This window comes from Triturus cristatus, chromosome 1_2 (assembly GCF_964204655.1).
Source record: "Triturus cristatus chromosome 1_2, aTriCri1.1, whole genome shotgun sequence".
Classification (NCBI taxonomy): Eukaryota; Metazoa; Chordata; class Amphibia; order Caudata; family Salamandridae; genus Triturus; species Triturus cristatus.
In genome coordinates this window covers 210,420,004-210,435,060 of record NC_140580.1, presented here as the reverse complement: position 1 = coordinate 210,435,060, position 15,057 = coordinate 210,420,004, and the positions used below count along the sequence as shown (strand labels likewise).

Below are 15,057 nucleotides of genomic sequence, written 5' to 3'. Positions count from 1 at the left end.
ATAACAATTCTATAATTGTCATTGCTTCAAAGTGCCTCATCACAGAGGAAAATGTGGCAGCAGCAATTTTAAAATAATAAAAAAAGTATGTCAGGTCAAAGGTAGCTCATTTTATATACTCAAATGTCCTTCCGTCAAAGATTATTTAGTTATTTTCTTTTACAGTCACAAATATCATAGTGCCTGTTGTTTTAATGGAAAAATAGTAAACACACACGACATCTGAAATTTCCAACTACAATACTTTCTTCTACCCTCTTAGTGACCTTGAACTGTTTGAAAAACATTTTAAAGTGAACGCCCATGCATTTGTTCAAGTGTGCACAACTGCATGTAAACATCCAAGTCTGCTGCATCGTAAAAGGGTTTAAGATTTATAAAAGAAAAAGTGCCTAATAACATGTGAACAGTAGGGCCTATTCAACTGGAGTCCCTTTATAGCACGTAAAAACAAGTGAAATACCTGATTAGTCTCTAGACTTGTTAAACACTATGACCAGCCGCTGCAGGTAAGGATGGTTGGGCTGGCTGGGGTGGGGGGGGGGGGGGTGGATTTTGAGAGACGACCACAAGGGAAAATTAATTATTTATTTAATTTTCCCTTGTGGTCGTCTGTGGAAATCCCCTCTAGCCGGCCCTACTGCCCCACTGCTCTTACCTGCAGTGGCCGCAGATGACTATGACCAATTTTGTTTCCTTCAGAAACCTCTAATTACATTTGTATACTGCAGATCAGTCTTGGTTGAGAAGACCATCAAGCACATTGTTTAAAGCAAGCAACTCTACAGCCAGGGGACTCCCCGTAATAAGCTCTGAATTAATATATTTCTATAATATGATTTACCACAATGAGAAAGAAGTTACAACCTTGCTGGAAATTACTAGGCTTTAGTCAAAACAGGAAACTTTCAACAAATATTACATATGAATATTGAATAAAAAATTAAATAAGCTCATCTGCTGAATAAACATGAAGGCCCAGATTAACAACATTTAGATATTTCCCATGCACGGACCCTGTGACAGCCTTTGCTGATGACCAGAACAAGTACTGTGAACCCAGCTTGAGTTAACAAGTCATATTGATTACTATTGAGTAGCAAATATATATGCTTGAAGCCAATGTGTTTTACTCCAAAACTAGGCCTTAGTCATGGTTCTTATATATTGGCTCTAGCATGTCCAACTTCAATGATCAATTTCGAAAGCATTTCCTGTAATTTGATAATTTTGAAATGTGTTTTCAATGCATTACAACACTTTATTGGAGCATCATCATTTTAGATTCAAGTATTATATATATCAGTACAATTACACATCTATTCTTCATATTTACCTTATCTACTACAGTAATACCATTTAGTTAATAAGTATTTTCGAACAGACAGCTGACACATAATTCAAAGCAACAACATTTTTCAAGAACATGAGCCTAACTTGGGATGTCTTTTTTTCTTCTCATTAGGGCCACTCACACATATCAACCCAATACAACATTTCCATGCTAATTGGATCATTGTGTGGGCCCATGTAATCTCTGTTTTTATAGATATGTAAGTGAGCAAGTACATCTCTCTGTTATTTGAAAAAGGTTTTTGGTTTGTTTTGACTTGCATTGTCTCAACAACTTTCACGTATTTCCTACATATTCTTGGGCTCTCTGTGCGCCTCCACGAAAATATTCAAATATTCTCTAGTCTGTAGAGTGTTACACCTTTGCATTTAACACCCCACAGACAAGCACGAACACCAGGATGCTAGTAGATGTCCTGGTCTCCGCACCAGGACAAATTTGGACAGAAAAGCTTTAAACATTTGTAAGCTATTTCCAAGGGGGCCACGTTATCTTTTTTATCATGCACTGAACATGACTATTATAAAGAAACATCAAGAACCCCAAAGGCAAACATAACCAGACTCAAAGAATGATGAATGGGCCCACTGTGATTGGGAATAGTGCTTTTAGGGTGGGTATTTTGAAAGCATAAAAATTCCTAATCCCTAAACCTGAAGTACATCAATTTTTAAGGGTGGGGCAGAAAAGTGATTAATACATATAGTGGTGCATTGAACTGGCTACTATCCCTAGATCTGAATGGGTCGACATGTTTCTGCCTTTTTAATGGCCCTAGAAAGGGTCCCTGGCTTTGTTCAGGACCTAGATCCTCACTTCCCTAATATTCTACTATAGTGGTATTCAAGCGTCCACACTATTCCTATAAGTACAGTCCTGCTGGATGTAATTTGCGGAGTCTGCTTTATTTTGTTGGTCCTGTAGGATGTGTAAAACATAAGATACAAATCATAAACATAACAAATTAATACATAGCATTAGAGACACAAAAGAAGAGAAATAATAATAAAATCAGCCAAAAACACAGAACTATGTTGTTGTGAACTATTTGCGAAATTGTTTGTCACCACGCGATAGGTACACACTGCAAACCACTGCAAATTCGATAAGGTGTATTCATTCATGTTGTAGATTGTCTTACCCAAACTTAAACTAGTGAGGTCCTCATGGAGGAGTTAAAGGGCAAACCCTTGTAACCACACTCATATATCAGATAGTCTATTGGGTATAATTAATGCCTACTTTCGATCAGCCAGCAAAGGAAGTCTCCTGCCTCCTCAGGGGGTCCCCCGTACACTTACTTCATTAAAGATTTTTCCCTCGATTTCACCTATGCATCAAGGCAGACCCTCTAGTAGTTTGGCTGGAGGAGACCACTTAAAAGGCATCATACCGCTCACCAAATTGGGACTGCCCGCATCATTTGACATTACTCAAGGCACAGACTGATGTCATTACGGAGCGGGCAGAAGGAAAATGTAGTAGGAGCTCATCATTCGTATAATGTTGTTCATACATTAGTCAAGCAAGCATATTCCTTATATCGTGAGGGAGTAGTTAATTTGTAATATAAAATTGTTAAACAAGTACTTACAGAAAGGGATAATTTTGGGAAAAGGCGAGGAATATCCTAAATGCAAGGGCTGGGAAGGTGCTTCCTGCTTATATAGTCAAATATTTCAAGGTAAACTATGTTATGTATATGTAAAAAATACATCCGGTCCCCATAAAGTCTTTTTTTTTTCCAACACAGTGATACTTACTGCTCTCTACCAAACTCCATAAGTTCTATTGTGCCAAATGTCATGTCACATAAAACGTTCTAATGAACATCACCTGTAGGCAAGATATGTTATCAGTCAGGCCATCACTTGAAAGCCTAAACCAGGGTTTTTTCAAAGTCGGTCCTGGAGGGCCGGATCCATGCCATATTTTTAGCATATCCTCATTTAGATAAATGTAGTTATCTTAAAAATATGGTATGGATCTGGTCCTCCAGGACAGAATTTGGAGAACCCTGGCCTAAACTATGATACACCTTGGCTACAGGTGATGACAAGATGAATTCCATTAGTCCAATAGAGCTTATACAGTTCGGTAGACGACAGTACGAATTTCGTAATGTATCACTATTTTGGAAAATGAAAATACTTTATTGGGACCCTGTTGAAAAAACATAAAAGTATACATAGTTTACCATAAAATATCTGACTATATAAGCAGGACGCCCCTTCCGGCAATTACATTTAGGAAACTCCTCGCCTTTTCTAAAAATCATTCCTTTTTGTGAGCACTTGCTTTACAATTATAGGGGGAAAAAACAGAGAAGCACCTTGCTAAAGTGTTATGTTAATTTAGCTCCTATGGCAAAATATAAACTCAGACAATGAACTTTAAAACAAAATCATAAAATGAGAAGACCACTCGATCCCGATAATAGGAATAAGCTTGCTTGACTGACATACGAACAAACTGGATATGAGTGGGGCACTCATGCACATTTTCCATCTGCCCCACTCAGTAATGACATCAGTACGTGCCTTGTCTCGTCACGTGACGCAGGCACTCCCAGTTTGGTGAATAGTAAGATGCCTTTTAAGCGGATCCTGCAGGCAAACTACTAACATCGAGAGGGTCCGCATTGATGCATAGGTAAAACAGATGGAAACACCTTTGGCAAAGCAAGTGTATGGGGCACCCTCTGGGGAGGGGTCAGAAGACTTCCTTTGCTGACCGATTGAAAGCATGCATTAATTATCAATCAATCAATCTTTTACTTTATTCAGTTTGAACAACCATAAAGCACATAAAACAGTACAACACAGCATACATAAATACACATAGTGGTCAAATATATGTAAAGGTCAGACTAAAAATGAGATTACAGTTGCGTAAAAAAACAGTTAGTAGATAACATGTATTAAAAGGTATAAGAGCCACAGTAAGAACCCAAAGGCGCACAGCCCACGTATTATAAAATATAGGCAGAGCATGTCCAGAGCTCCTAATGAGATAACATGTGCAACAGCATTAAGAGGAAGATGATAGGTCAGAAAAGGGCCCCACTATTGCCAGTCTCCACTGTGCACTATCCCAATGCCTCTGCTCTAATGGACCATCTCCAATGTAGGTGTTTGGCAACAGCACAGACAACGGTCTCTTGTTTCTGTGCGTAAATGCCTAAGCATCGGAGATGCTGTCTGCACCTCAGCTGCCTGCAGCTCGAGAAGGGACAGCTTTTCCTGGGTCGGGTATAGCCAGGACAGAAAAAGATGAAGTGTGGCAAGGATTCCTCTGCCCACAGATATACCGGGCACACAGCATTTTTGTTGAAAGTGTATTTCCATTTGGAGCAACAGGACAAAAGAGGCAGAGTGCTATGTCAGAACTTGAGATATAACTGCCTGGCACCAAGTGTGAGCAGGTTGTCAAGAAAAGACTTGAATTAAGTATGGAGTTTGATATTGGGAAAGGCATCAGTGAGTGAGTCATGGTTCACTTTCCTTATGTCCTGTTCCCACCTCTAATGCCAAAATGCTTCTGTGAGTGATTCCCCAGTGAGCTGTGGGGAATTATCAGACTCACCAAGGCTAAGGTCAGTCAGTGTGTCTTTCACATAGCATATCCATATGAGTTTGCGGAATTTGTCCAGTGCAACTATTTCTTTAAAAGCATGGTAATAGCCATCAAGGGCTGGGGTATGCTTTAATCTGCGCCAATATAGCAGGGGCCTTAACTGAGCCTTATGGGCCAGAGGCACGAGACCCATGTCCCGTAGTAGTGGTAGCAAGGGAGTGCTTTTGGGGAGTCTAACTAAGGCTCTAAGCACGTTGCTCTCTGTCACACTCAGCTCGGCCATGCTTGTGGGGCCCCGGATTGCTGCCCCATACATTGTGCTTCCCTCTGCCTTAGCCCTGCATAGTGTCTAGGTGGGTAATATACGCCTGATTTTCAAAAATTGTAAAGTCGTAGGATCACAGCAGCTGGTGACTTAAATTCAGGGCACTTATTTTAACCTAGGGAGACCAGGACATATTCTTGGTTAGAATAAGTCCTAGGAAATTAAACTTGGATACCCTATTTAGGCGGTTCCCCTCGAGCATAATGGAGCCTCTAAAAGACCTATGGGGGTAGATGGTCATAAATATTGTTTTTGAGGGATTGATGACCAGCCCTCGGTCATCACAGAGTGTCACAAATCTGTCAATAACCGTTTGAAGGCCAGCCAGGGCTTTGGAGATCAGTAAAGTATTGTCTATGAATAGGAGTAAAGAGATCTTTCTGCCTTCCACCCTGGGAGAGTAGTTCTCGCTGTCCTCCAGGTAGGCAACCATGTCCTTTAGATATAAGGAGAACAGTGTTAGGGTGAGAGTGCACTCCTGTCGCACACCTTTGTGTACTTCTATCCATTCTGCTACTTCACCCCTGGCACCCCATCGGACTTGTGAATAGGTGTCTTTATGTAGGCGGATGTCCAAGAGGTCAAGAGGCATCTTGTTGTCCTTCAGGATCTCCCATAATTTACAGGGGGGGACCAGGTCAAATGCCAATTTGAGGTCAACAAATACTTGGTATAGATGGGATTTTTTAATTATGACTGTCTTCCAGTGATAGCTATGAACCTAAGGACCTGGTCGATGGTACTTATCTGGTTTCTAAACTCAGCTGGCAGATAAGACAGGGATCTCTCATACTCTATCCAATCGTTAAGCTGGAACAAGATCTGTCTACAGAAGACCTTCTGTATTACTTCAATAAGGCTGATTGGTCTATAGTTAAGGCGGAATCCCTTGGGCCCTTCTTGTAATGGGGCTAATCTCAGCCGCTTTCCAGCTATGCAAGATTTTTGTCCCCATTCCAGTATAAAGGTGGTTCGCTCATTTACATATAGGGCACAATCCTCAATGTCCGATAATAAGAGATCCCCAGGGCCCCCTTCTGGCACGCAGCCATACCAGCTGCTATAGACTTGATTTCCAATGCATTAATTATACCTAATACACTACCCAAAATATGTTCATTTATTTATAAAGTGTGACTACAAGGGTTTTCCCCCTTGAACTCCTCTTTAAGTTCGGGTAAGACAGCCTACAACACAAATGAATGAATACAGCATGAATTTTCAGATTCACGGATTTACAATGGTTTGAAGTGTGTACCGATCACGTGTGACAACCAATTACACAACTAGTCCACAACAGCATGGAATGAAATTAACTACCTTTCATTTTTTCATTTGAGTTTATTATTATTGCTCTCCTTGTATGTCTCTAATTCTATGAATTGTCTCATTATATTTATGATTTGTGTCTTAAGTTTTACACATCCTACATGACCAACAAAATATTGCAAAGTCAGTGAATATTATCCAGTAGGACTATACTTATAGGTGTAGAGTGGATATGTGCTGATGGATGTATGAATACCACTATCGCAGAAAATCAGGAAAGTGAGGACCGGGATCCTGAAGAAAGCCAAGGACCTTTTCTAGGGCTGTTAGAAAACATGCTGACCCATTCAGATGCATGGATAATAGGTAGTAGCATGCATCACTATGCGTTGTAATCATCTCTCTGGCTCAACCTCAATAAATAGAAATACCTGTGGTTTAGGGCTTAGGGATTTTTATGCTTTCCAGATCCTGGTTTCACTAAATACTCGCCCTATAAACACTTCCCACATTCACAGGGGGGCCATTCACTATTCTTCTAGACAGGCCCATTCACTATTCTTCTAGAAAAATTAAGTTTACCTTTGGTATTCTTGACATTTAGGTCGGGAGGATGCAAAGTTTGAAAACCCCGTTTTCCTTTTATTCCCCTGGACCACCTACTCATTTGGAAAACAGGTCCATTTGTTGTGTAGATCCTATAAACAAACAACACATCAGTTTTTAAGTCTAGTTAGCCAATGACTACATGTCATATTCAGCTGTTTATGCACTGGTCATTTGAGGGTCTGTAGTCATATGTTAACTAAGTCACATTTATTCTACTGCCAAGCCATACAGCGCAATGACAATTTAGTCCAAGTCATAATGCTGTCCAGGAATAGTTGCTGCTTGTATTTACAGGCCAAATGAAGCACAGGACTCAATGGGAACACAGAACCCGTACCACAAATGAGTGAATTAGTTTGTAAATGAATTATAGATTTTAGAACATGTAGCCCCAAACACATCTGCCAATCAGTAGAATCCATCATGATTTTTACATGCTGATTCAAAGAAGTCATATTTCTGGAATCTTAGTAATCCTAAAGTATACTAGTGATAGCGGTTTTCAACCTAAAGGACAAGGTATCTCACTGTCGTACATTTGAGATTAGGTAAAATAGTTTCCCACTATGCGAAAACAAACAAATGTACACTCTTTCAAAGGGAGGGGAAACCCCCAATATTTAGTGGCAGTCATAGGTGAAGAATTGTATCAGCAGGGGAAAATACTTTCTCTGTGGAGTAAAATAAGGTTTTGTTGTACATATGCACAATTCTACCTGATTTTCTCAAGTACATTTTACACCTAGTGCAAAATCTGCATAAGGTAAATTTGCTAATTAGAGTACTCCTGGAAATCGGGCTACCGTAGATATCTATGAGTGCTCCTAGGATTCCCATAAAAGTAGGATATGCTTTGGGCATCAGGTCATTATTCCAGTCATTGCAAATAGTGCTTATTTTTAACACTCTTTAGCATTCTAAATCAAATCATGTTCCAAGACTCCTGTCTTTGATATAGTGCTCTTCACCTATACTTTAATCCAAAAGAGGTTTATTTATAAATTAAAGCACTATTCGTTACACAGTGTTTAAAAAAAGAATAGAACTATTAAACTGAAAACCAAAGTCCTTTTGCTTGGCCATTTGTTAATTAGTTGGCAACAAAGACTGTTAAAACCCATTAACTTGAACAAATAAATTGTTTCTATAAATTATTGCAGATTATGGTGAACAGCAGCCTCTGTGGCTGTATTTTTTGTTATTTCTGCTATTTATTTTAAATGGATATTCCTAAGTTTTCTGTGTATTTCTTTTTTTGAATTGAATTATTATTTGCAGGGGGAAAGGGGGAAGAAAGGCTCTAGAGGGCCTAAAGGGGATAAGGGAGACCAAGGAGCGCCTGGATTAGATGCACCATGTCCATTGGTATGTTTTTCTTTTTAAATGTTTACTATTGTATGATTTGAAAATAAGAAGAAAGAAGGAAGCATTGCATTGATCATGTACTCCTTTTATAAGATTACTAGTCATGAACATAACACTTTATGGTTCTTATATTACTTATATTAAAATCCCATCAGAATAAGGCTGTATGGTTCCTACATTGTTTATATTATAATCCTTACATTATACATAATTCATAATATATTTGTATATATATCCTATAATTGTATTGTAGCCCTTATATGATATATAAAACTGTAGGGGCCTTAAATTGTGCTATTGAATTTGATTGTGAATCAAAGCATTACTGCTTTCAAACTAATTTCAATATAACATTTTAAAGTCAAGGAAACCTTCTTTCTTTCTTCATCTTCTCATTTGTTAAAGATATATAATTGTATGCATTTCCCTATTTGGTAATGTCATAAGGCACCTCACTGTGTGACAGTTCTTTTAGTAGGTAGAAAATGTAGTATAAATGCTGCAATAGGACGTTCAAAGCATAACCCATAGTAATTACATTGCACCTATATGAGATGTTGTGATTCTTGAAACCTAAACAAAGGAAACTCCATTCTCATCCAAGCAGAAAAATATACATTAGCCTGCAGTTAAAATTGTAATTATGAAAAAAACTATGAATTCCCAGAAATGTGTTTCTTTGAAGCTTTTTTTCACATAATTAGGACATGCACACCTTGAATTCTGTCCCAGTTAACAGCATTGATTTGTGAATTATTGTCTTGTATCAGAATCATGTTCACAAACTAAAGTGTGATTTTCACTAGAAAGAGGCAAATTCAAAATAAAACATTTTGAAAATTCTGAATAAAGCTTAAGACATTACATCTTAACTTGTCCCAAGAATGTACACAGAAATATTGGTGTCTTGTGACAGAACCAGCAAAGGACTTTACATCCCCAGCCATGTTGGTTTGTATCTGCTATAATAATCATGGTTAGTTGATTTTATGAACAGGGCCTTCGAGGTTTTAAAGGCGAGAAGGGTGATCCAGGGGTACCAGGGCTGGACGGGCTGGATGCCCCTTGCCCATTGGTATGGCTTTACCTTCCCTTTTTCCTGCATGCTTTTTCCTGCACTGTTCAGCTTGCATTTTCTTACATCACAATTTTACCTCTACTTCAGTTGAAACCAATAAATCATTCTTTGTCTCCTCGCTGTATTCCTTCACACAAGCTCCTATTGTCTTGCTACCCTAAAATCAGTTTATTTTGAGAAGTATTTTTATCAGTTCCTGATATTCACCACCTCCATTAAAACAAGATAAAATACCATGCTTCTTTTAGCACTTTCATGTTATCAAGAACACCTGATGCCAAATAGAAATATGTTTCTAAGACAAATACTACTGTAATTACACATTTGCCCAACAGCATCTGGAATAACATGTATAAAGTAAACCCCTTCAGTGATCTTTATCTGGCCCCTTTTCTAGACCCTTCCTCTTAATACACAGCACTAGGTATTACACACAAATCAATCTATGGTATTGGCCACACTTTACTGCGAAACTCCATACCATTAAGAATCCAAGCAACTGAGACTTATCGGCTGTGTTGTAAATTGGCAAACACATGATGTTCTCAAGGTATTAATAATGCTTAATAGATTCTCAGTAGCCTCTAATCAAGCCTAATGCTTTAAAGCAACTTTTAGGATGATGAACTAAAATAAATTGACAAAGACAGAATTTATTCCTGTAAGATGTGGCATGTGTTAAATAAATACATTAACACCATATCTAGTGGTGTGACAGCAGCATCTGCACATCAAGTTTCCATTTCTGTTTACATCCTATTGGAAAGCACTTAATTTTATGCAGTGGACATAAATAGGTGCAAGTTAAAGAATTGATTTTTCTCTTCCGTTAACCTCAGGAAAACCCTTTCCAGTCAAGAAAATAAATATATTTCACTTGTCTAGTTCATTATATAACCTACATCTTACTTTCAGCTACTTGTGAGCCACATTAAGCACAATGCCATGATGCATGCTCAACAAACTGCTTCCTTTTAAATGTTAGCCACCTCTGAGCTGACAAATATAATAGTTACATAATTGTGTTTATTAGTCCCTTGTGTGTTAAATAGTTCATTTGCTCACATTTTTATGTAATGGTGGTAAAGATGACTACAAATAGTTGAAGCCTTTTTCTGTCTGCCGTCCATGGTCTCCTTTCACCTCCTTTTTTGAACCTGTACATGTGCATGAAGTAGTCTGTTGTGTTTTCACACTAACTGTTTCCAAATGGAGAATTTCTTAAATGAATGCACTTGTGTTCCTAATAATTGGTTCCTTGCTACAAAAATATCTACACTCTTCCAGCAGAGCCATCTAAAACAATAGATTTCTGTCCTAAGATCTTTATATCTCTCTAATTCCTAAACTAAATTGTTTCCTTTTGTACCCTTCTACACAAACAAATCCCCACTCTCCTAACTTTTTCTGTTCAATCAGTCACATACCAATGGGAAAGTTGGGAAAAGAAATCACAATTTCCGGGAGCAGATTATCATGCATTTATATTGGTGTGCACGTATTTGCGTATTTTTCTTAAAATGCTCCTTCATTTGTACTTGTATTTGTACAATTCTTAATCAGAACTCTACGGTATTTTTGTAAGTCAGAAAAATCTATTCTTTACATGATAGATTGCATGTCTTTGATGAATTTTTCTAACTATAAGGCAGATTTGAAGATAATAAAAGTGATGCATAAAGTTTTCTTTCTCCAGTTTCCAACATCTTCTTGTACCCAGACACAGTCCCACCCTGGTGTAATATTGTCTAATATCAATTCCTCTCCCTGTGCTGTAAATGTGCCACATCCACGGATATTCGTAAAAAAATTTCAATGAAGTGTACGTCTGACAGTCAGCTCATGTAAATGAAAGAAAGTCAGTAGTAAAATACCCATGTTTATACCCTGTAACCTAAATGTAGGTGATACCAGTAACATCATCCCATGTAACTTTTCTACATTATTTAAATTCATGGACATTATCTTCTCAAGGTTCATGCTAAATGATAAAGGTGTTATTGGTGTGGCCACACACCTAGGGAAGATTGCAGTTGGAGGTATGCCTACGGCAAAAAACAAATATTTCTTAATGCAGCAGTTCTGCTGTACATAGTTTATCATCTTAACTACATAGCACAGTTTTAGAAGCCTTCAACCAGATAAAAAGAAGATCAGTAGCCCTAAAAGGGTTCCATGTTCCCAGAGAAACAGGTGAATCAGACATACAACATTCTCATAAGTTTTGCTTGCAAAGCCTGAAAAATATCATTTGGCACTACCAATGAACAGGGCCGGTGGGTGAGATTTTAAAGTGGTGGGGCGCAAACGAATTAGCATACAGCACCGTAGCGAGCGAGCGCAGTGATCGAGCCAGAACCCCAAAAGGGGGGTTTGGGGGGGTTACCCCCCCCCCCATGAAAATTTTGAAAAAAAAGAAGAAAAATCGTGCATTTTCAAGCAAATTTGAGAAAGCAGGAAGGTTAATAAAGCAATTGTGAAAGTGCAGTTATTACATTAATAGATGGCATAACATAGGTAGCTGCTTATTCAGTATTACCACAGAGCTTCATACATTCTGTCCTATTATGCTCAGGTGCTGAATTCAGACTATAAGACTCATGGAAATCTCAGCTCTAAGAGTAGAAGAAGTTGCACAGCAGTGTAATGGTTGCCAGGCTCGTTCCGCAGGAGCGTCAGGAACTTGAAGAAAAGTCCACAGTCTTCCCCTATGGCCTTCCGACTCTATTAGACTCTAGAGTAACGAATGGCACGCAAGGGGAAAACAGGGAAACAAAACAAGGAAAGGCGGGGGAAGAAAAACAGTCTTACAACATACTGAATATTAGACTCTAGAGTAACGAATGGCAAGCAAGGGGAAAACAGGGAAACAAAACAAGGAAAGGCGGGGGAAGAAAAACAGTCTTACAATATACTGAATATAAAAGAGGCAGCGCAATGCGCTGTTACCGTGATTCTGGTTGAGCTGAACTTTGTACACACACTTCACATAGGTCCACGCAAGTACGCCAAATATAAATGGTATAAAGGTTTTCGCAATTTGCCAAGGGGAAAGGTTTGATAGGCAACACAAGCAACGAATCGTTCACCCTGCGGGAGACAGGTCCGGCCAGTGAACAAAGGTGAGCAAATCTGTGTAGTCTCCAAATAGAACAAACACTACAAAACTTTTAAAAACAGAGATAACAATGCATTTCTTACCTCAATCAGAATTTTTTGTATTCAAACAAGTAGCAGCATTCACTTTTTGTAAATGAAATCCGCACGTCTGTCTTTCAGTGTAGCAAACTTGTCAATTACTTTCATGTTAAAGTCCGGTATCTTTTGGACTAGCTTGCTCTCTACAGATAGCATCGCCAAAGCATTTAGTCTTTCCTCTAGCATGGTGTTCCTGAGGAATGTCTTTATGCGCTTTAAGGCTGAAAAACATCGTTCAGCTTCTACTGTTGTCATTGGAGTCGTAATCACAATTTTTAGTAAAGTCACTGTCTCTGTAAGTGAGTTTTCCATATGCAGTTTATGAATTAAACTCAGCAAAGTCAAGGCGCTTGTGGCCTTCCGGTACACAGGCATTCCGTAGAGTACAGTTAACTCAGTTCTCAGCTGCTCTTTTTTGAGCATAGGATATGCTTCCACAGCCTGATTCAGAGCACGCTCAGGGAAGGATTCATCATATTGTGCAAACTCTTTACTTTGCAGTAAAGTCGCACTCACCAAATGTTTTGTGAATGAAAAACGTTCTTTCGCTTGCACAATTACAATGTCACATATCTCCTTTCCAATTCGAACCAGAGAGGTGATGTTTTGTCTGCGGTTTGCAAAAATAGAATGCTCCGGCAGTTTGCTCTCTAAATCTTCAACCCCATCTCTCACTTTCATAATCTGTTGTACAAATGCAGATGTATTGGCTTTCACAGAGACAGTATCTAGGTCTTTTCTTTGCAACTGATCGTATAACACATCAACAGGAATCATTATGTCATGAAATAAAAACAGTAAGAACTGAAACTCTTTGTCTTGTAGTGTTCTAATAAAGCCATGGGCTTCACTCTGACTTGTGTGATCAAAGTCTGCTCTGGATGCTATGGCGACAAAACATTTCTCAAGGCCCTCCCTCTGTTCAAAGATTAAGTTGACTGTACGAATGTGAAAGTTCCAACGAGTTGAGGATCCCCTTGGTACGCTTTTGTCCACAATCTCATGAAGGGCTTCTGTTCTTTTGGGGGAACGTGTGAAGAATGCTGCTATGCCTCCGATATCCTGAAAGAAAATTCGTGTCTCTCTGATCTTTGATACCGCCTGTTGCATAATAAGATTGAGTTGGTGGGCGTAACAGTGCACAAAATGAGCATTAGGGTACACATCTCGAATTCTCTTCTGTACTTCACTAAGGCTCCCACTCATTACGGATGCACCGTCATAGCTTTGTGCGATAAGTTTTTGTTTTTGAGGCAGGTCCAGGAAAATTAAGTCCAGTTGACACAGTATTGCTTCAGTGATGGTTGCTGCACTAGAGTCACTTAAATGCGTGAAGCCATAAAATCTTTCCACAACGTTTCTGTCACTGTCAAGGTACCGAAACACTAACACGGACTGTGTTTGAGTGGACACATCAGTGGTGTCATCAGCCTGAATAGCCACAAAGTCTGTGTTTCGCAACTCTTGCACAATATGGCTTCTTATAATTTCGAGCATACAGTCAAGGAGTTCATTTTGTATTGTATTAGAGGTGCCCTTAAAGACTGTAGCATGTGCTAAATGTCTTTCCAAATCCTGGTCTATGGTTGACATTAAATCCACTAGGCCTCGGAAGATCCCAGGTTTTGAGGAAGTTTCTGATTCGTCATGGCCTCGCAATGCCAGTTCGAAAGCACCACAGAAACGAATGCAATCAATGATCTTGGATAGATTTTGTCTGTTCTTATCAACAGCTTCATTGTGTTTTTGAATGGATTTGCGATACGCATCATTTATCTGCTGCTCAATTGGTGCGTCTTCCCCCAACATTCCCAGTCTTGTCATGTTTTCCAGATGATTTCTTGTGAGCGCATGCTTCTTTATTTTTTCAGCGATGTGCTTCAGGTCGACCATTCCTTGCCGTGTCCAAGAAAAGTCACCGCCAAACAGCAAGCAGGGGAAGCAGAACAGAGAATTTCTTATAGGGCAGCCTGTAAGCCAATCAGCGTTTGTGTACCAGGCATTTGAGAATGTACGTTTTGACATTTTTCCTCTGTCCTGGTTAGTTTGCTGTAGGTTTATTTCAGGCTGATGAGGTCCCAATTGTTTTAACTGTAGTTTTTGTTCAAGTGGCCGTGACTGGAATGACTTTGTAATCAGCTCTTGTACTGTATTCATGATGGTGTGTTGCTGGCCTTACCAATATATATGGTATATATATATGGTATATATATATGGTATATATATATATGCGCCAAAGGGTGCAGTTCAAAGCCATGTGCATGTCACATAAGCTGATCAACG

The 15,057-nt window shown here is 39.0% G+C and overlaps 1 protein-coding gene across 3 annotated transcripts in view; it reads left to right on the top strand.

Annotated features, from left to right (window-relative positions):
* COL13A1 (collagen type XIII alpha 1 chain) overlaps window positions 1–15,057 on the top strand; it is a 583,842-nt gene that overhangs the window by 512,366 nt on the left and 56,419 nt on the right. For all 3 annotated transcript variants that reach the window (XM_085603477.1, XM_085603475.1, XM_085603476.1), the window contains one exon: window positions 8,412–8,498. In XM_085603477.1, coding sequence (XP_085459603.1) covers window positions 8,412–8,498 — 87 coding nt within the window. The remainder of the gene's footprint in view (window positions 1–8,411; window positions 8,499–15,057) is intronic.